We start from the raw sequence: 5130 nt of genomic DNA on the forward strand, positions 1-5130 counted from the left end.
GAGGAGGGGATCGTATATGGGTGAGGGAAGGCTGGAAGGGAAGAGGTTGAGGGGGCGGAGATCGTGCATGTTGTAGGATCAACATATCTGTGCTGATGTGAATCACGCGGCCTTGTACTCTGTCACAAGTAGAGCTCCTGCATGTTGACGCAGACCGACCTAATCTCTTGTCGCACCATCATTTTTGGTGTTGCGGCTTGAGTAGGTTTTTTCCAACCCTACTAAGCATACAGTGTGAAGAATCGTGGTGGTTGTTGGACTTAGCAAGGCAAGGGAGGGAGAGCACGTGGTTCTGCGAGGCAAGAGTTCAAAACTTCTATTGGGGACAGGTAGAGGTAGAAAAAGGAGACCTCCGGAGAGGCACAACTGCTAAATCACACTTCTCTCTCTCCACGTTAAAACTGTCTTCTTCTTCTTCTTTTTCCCTTTGGAAAGAACATAAAAGACATAGTATCAGTCTCGACAACAATAACCAATAGTCAAAGAAAGAGAGGGGGGAAAATTGCAAAATGAAAACCCTTTTAGGTTTGCAATAGTCATGCTTTCAAGTGTAAAGCAAAAACTGTATCTCATTACACAAGCTCAAAGGTTCAAGGTTTCTATTTAAGTACTAACGAGTCACAATCTTGCTATGTCGCTCAAAACTGTATCTCATTACACAAGCTCAAAGGTCCAAGGTTTCTATTTAAGTACTAACGAGTCATAGCTCTTAGCTAAATCTTGCTATGTCTCTCACTTCTTGGACTTCTTGGTGGCCTCAGGGGCAGTTGTAGGGATGGCTGGTGCTTCTTTAGTGCTCAATCCCTATGCCAAGCACTCTTCCCTCTTGGCACTTTTTCACTCGGCCCTGATAGCTTTTCCCTTAGCTCTATAGGCTTCAAACTGATTAGACAGTGTCTTCTCATGAGCCTTCTCAGTTTTAGACTTGTGAATACTCTCCATGAGCACGCACTTATTTTGAACACGTTACCCTTGACCTTCATATACATATCATGGTACATATGCTTGTCAATCTTCTTAGCTTCCCGGTACTTTCTCAGCAACCGGTGAAGCACTCACATCCGCCTCAACCAGAGAAATTTAGAGGGTAGCCTGGCCTCCCTGGTACCCTGCCTCTTACCATATCCTGAATGACGGCCATTTTTTTTAGCCTCCAAAGCACGCTTTGCTCTTGCCCGCGAGTGTATCCTGGTTGGTTTTCGAATCAGAAAGCCATCCTTGACCAGCTTTCTGATATTTTGCCATGAATTGGCCATAGAGATTTCATTGAACTCATTGGGATCGAGCCAGACCTTGCGCTTCCCACACTCTAGCATGCTAGCCGTGAGGCTCTTCTGCAGCTTGAGAGACACCGTTGTCGCCCACTCTCACGAAACCCTAATGGGACGAATATGGCGATGGGGACAAATCTGAAGACAAAGCTCCTAGCTGCTTCTTGAGAACCTGCTTGTGGAGAAGATCGAACAATTTTTGTATGAGAGCAATTGAGCAATGCAAAGTGGTTTTTTTTATTTTATTCACTTGGTAGCTTTTCGCGGGGAGTTTTTTTTAGAGCTTTTCATGGTAATGATGTTTCTAAAATCTAAATCTAATGTGTTGGGGTATAAAGCCCAATGTGGTCGCCCAGGTAAGTGGGCGGGCCGCCATGTATGTACACATATTCTTTTGTAAAAACCTAATAAGAACTCACTATGCTCTACACATTACAGTAGAGCGAGTTCACCATATCCTCGTGCTCTTCTTCTCGCACTCTCTCTCGCGTCGCACTTCCGCTCGTACTCCTTCAACTGGTATCAGAGCTCATATCGAGGCTCGGGGTAGCACTACAGGAGGCTAGAGTCACCAGCTCAGATTGGAGTGAAATTCGACAAGCGAAGACACGGCCCCAAATCCTGTGGGGAAGCCAGAAGGGCTGGGTGTTCTCAGAATTTCATTCTGAGGTTATCTCGGCCACCGTTCAGCTTCGACAAAGGTCTGCGCAGGCCATTTTCGACTACGTGGTCTTGGCGGGTGCATATCCGACTCTGCAAATTTGGGGTTTTCGGACTACGACTGCAGGTGCTGAGGATATTGACACTCCCAGAGTGTTGATTTGTGGCTGTCTACACATCGAAGGATGGCTCACAGTTCTTGGAGGCGTGTCACATACGACACGGGCGCATCTACACACAGACTGTAGGCGACATCCACTAGCTCATCAGGTAGCTTGTGTTTGCTGCTTGATATTCTAGATTTCATCTTGACATTGCAGGTACTTCCACATGGGATGTATTGTCAGAGATGATGTATGTCTGTTGAGGGTTTGCTGGCTGTGAGTCACGCAGCAAACAACCGCCGCAGCGGTTACAGCATACAGTGGGAAATTTGTGGATGTATGACTTTGTGGGAAGTCTATGTACTGTCAGATTTACTGCAACCTTTGTTGAGGGTCGAGTGAGGTTTTATTGAGCTGGGGGATTCTCGAATGTTGAGATCCTTTCGGTGATACAGGTCTTGGAGCGATCCCTCGAGCACCCTTAGATAGGCAGCTAGGATGTATTGACTGTGAGTTAGACAGTTGGGATTGCATCTTTGCTTTACTTCCGTTGAGGCATTGTCGTAGTCTATGCTTATAGGACAGTGACAGGACAATGAGAGACAGTACAGGTGCAGGACAGGTTTACCCGCAGCTTACAGTGTCAGAGAGACAGTGTTTTTTGAGCTATTTTTGGTCTGTTTTTTGAGTATACCAGAGCCATTTTACAAAGGAGACTCTGCCGAAATTTATGCAGAATCTGAAGCTTTCTTGGTTCATTTTACAGGTTGATATTGGTTCAGAGGTCAGTTTACAGGGGAAACTCTGCCGAATTTTTCCCAGGAAAGTAAACCACTGTGAAGCGTAGCTATGGCTGGATCACAGGACACTGCTCTTTACAATATCAAGAAGCTGGATGGAACCAATTTCCCATTGTGGAAGAAGCAGATTTGGCACGTGTTGGTACAAAAGAAGCAGATAAAACCTATAAAGCTCAAGGGGATAAAACCAGAAGATATGGACGAAGATGAATGGAGTGAAATGGATGAATTGGCACTTTCTACCATTATGCTGACTTTGGCAGAAAGCGTTTACTTCAATGTAGCAGACGAGATGTCGGCTTATCAAGCATGGTTAAAGCTGAGTGATCTTTATGATAAGCAGAGTGCAGCTTCACAGGTATACTGGCTTAAGAAGCTTGTTGACTTGAAGATGAAAGAAGGGACACCTATGTCCAATCATCTGAATGAATTCAACACAATCTACAGTCAGTTGTCAGCTCAAGGTGTCAAGTTTGATGAACCTGTTAGAGCTATGTTCCTGTTGATCACATTGCCGAAAAGTTGGGACACTTTTCGCACAGCTTTGAGTAATTCTGCACCTCCAGATGGTTTGAACATAGCAGGTGTAGAAGGAAGTCTGCTTACTGAAGAAACCAATAGAAAGACAATGGACAAAGGCAAAGGAACAGCCTTAGTTGTCAGGGGAAGGACCAAAGAAAAGTACAAAGGTGGAAAGAGGAATCAGTCTCGTAGCAAGTCCCGCAGTGCTAAAGGCAAGAGTGACATAGAATGCTACCATTGTGGCAAGAAGGGTCACATGAAAAGAGACTGCAAGATGGAAAGCAGAAAAAGGCAAAGAGAAAGCTGAAGACCATGGTGAGAAGAACAAGTCCTCAGTGAAGATTCAAGAAATAAATGTGACAAACACTGTTGCAGAGGATGACAGTCTAGTGTCAGGAGACATCTACTTCTTGAAGAATACAATGGACTCAGCTCTTCTTACAGCATCTGATGGAAATGCACTGAGTGACTGGATTATAGACTCAGGGGCATCACTTCATGTGTCTCCAAACAAGGAGTGGTTTACCTCTTATGTGACCACTAAAGATCATGTTCGGCTAGGCAATGGGCAGACATGTGAGATCTTAGGTGTTGGAGATGTTCAATTGAAGTTTCAGAATGGCTCTTCTTTCACGCTGAAGAATGTGAGACATGTTCCCGCAATTACAAAGAGCTTGATCAGCACAGGTTTACTTGATGATGCTGGCTACGTCACCACTTTTGGACAGAACATGTGGAAGATATCCAAGGGTTCTATGACAGTAGCACATGGAGTAAAGTCTGGAGGACTTTACATGATTTATGTATCAAATGTCTCTAAAAATGTAATCAATGTAACCGAGCAGCCGAACGTTTCTTTGTGGCATAGCCGGTTAGGACATATGTCCAAGAAGGGAATGGAAATCTTGTCTCGTTCTGGTTATTTGCCTGGCTTTTCATTTAATGATTTTGAATTCTGTGAACATTGTCTGTATGGTAAGCAAACACAGGAGCCACATAAGCATAGAAGCAGTAGAAGAGATACACAGTTGGCACTTGTTCATAGTGATTTGTGTGGACCTATGCCTAACCTATCTCTAGGGGGAGCTTCTTACTTTATGACATTTATAGATGATTACTCGAGGAAAGTATGGGTTTACTTTCTCAAGCACAAGGATGAAGCGTTTAGTGTTTTCAAAACGTTTGTGACACTTGTGGAGAATCAGAGTGGCAAGAAGCTTAAATGCTTACGCACTGACAATGGTGGAGAGTATGTTTCAAAGGCCTTTCAGGACTTTTGTGAGTCAAAAGGTATAAAACGTGAACTTACTGCTCCTTACAATCCTCCTCAAAATGGTGTTGCTGAGAGGATGAATAGGACCATACAAGAGAAGGTCAGAAGTATGTTGTCTAATGCACAATTGCCAAATGGGTTTTGGGCTGAAGCTGTATCAACAGCTGTTCATCTTGTAAATAGATCTCCTAGCAAGGTTTTGCAGAAGGATTCAGTGCCAGAGATGGTATGGTCAGGCAAAATGCCCTCATACAAGCATCTCAGAGTCTTTGGCTGTGAGGCATATACTCACGTTCCAAAGGAATTTAGGAACAAACTTGAGCCAAAGAGTAGAAAGTGCATCTTTCTAGGCTATGGTAATTCTGGTGAGATGGGGTACAGACTTTGGGATCCCGAATCCAGAAAGGTTGTCCGCAGCAATGATGTTCACTTTAATGAATCCAAATATCATTCTAAACCAGAGAGGGTTGAGGAGATTAGAAGAGTTGTCTTCCAAGAAG

At 44.2% G+C, this 5130-nt stretch overlaps 1 protein-coding gene across 1 annotated transcript; it reads right to left on the reverse strand.

Annotated features, from left to right (window-relative positions):
* Positions 1-732: 732 nt before the first annotated feature.
* On the reverse strand, positions 733-1316 carry LOC147421480 (large ribosomal subunit protein eL19y-like). The gene is made up of 3 exons (XM_086502845.1): positions 1060-1316; positions 971-977; positions 733-804 (listed from the first exon to the last, which is right to left on the reverse strand). Exons 1-3 carry the CDS (start codon positions 1314-1316, stop codon positions 733-735), a joined length of 336 nt encoding a protein of 111 aa, XP_086358971.1.
* Between the last annotated feature and the right edge of the window lie 3814 nt (positions 1317-5130).

Source organism: Adiantum capillus-veneris, chromosome 27, assembly GCF_014529385.1.
Source record: "Adiantum capillus-veneris isolate H3 chromosome 27, ASM1452938v2, whole genome shotgun sequence".
Classification (NCBI taxonomy): domain Eukaryota; kingdom Viridiplantae; phylum Streptophyta; class Polypodiopsida; order Polypodiales; family Pteridaceae; genus Adiantum; species Adiantum capillus-veneris.

Coding starts and splice junctions, on each gene's coding strand:
- LOC147421480 (XM_086502845.1), bottom strand. CDS start 1,316: ATGCTAGAGTGTGGGAAGCGCAAGGTCTGGCTCGATCCCAATGAGTTC.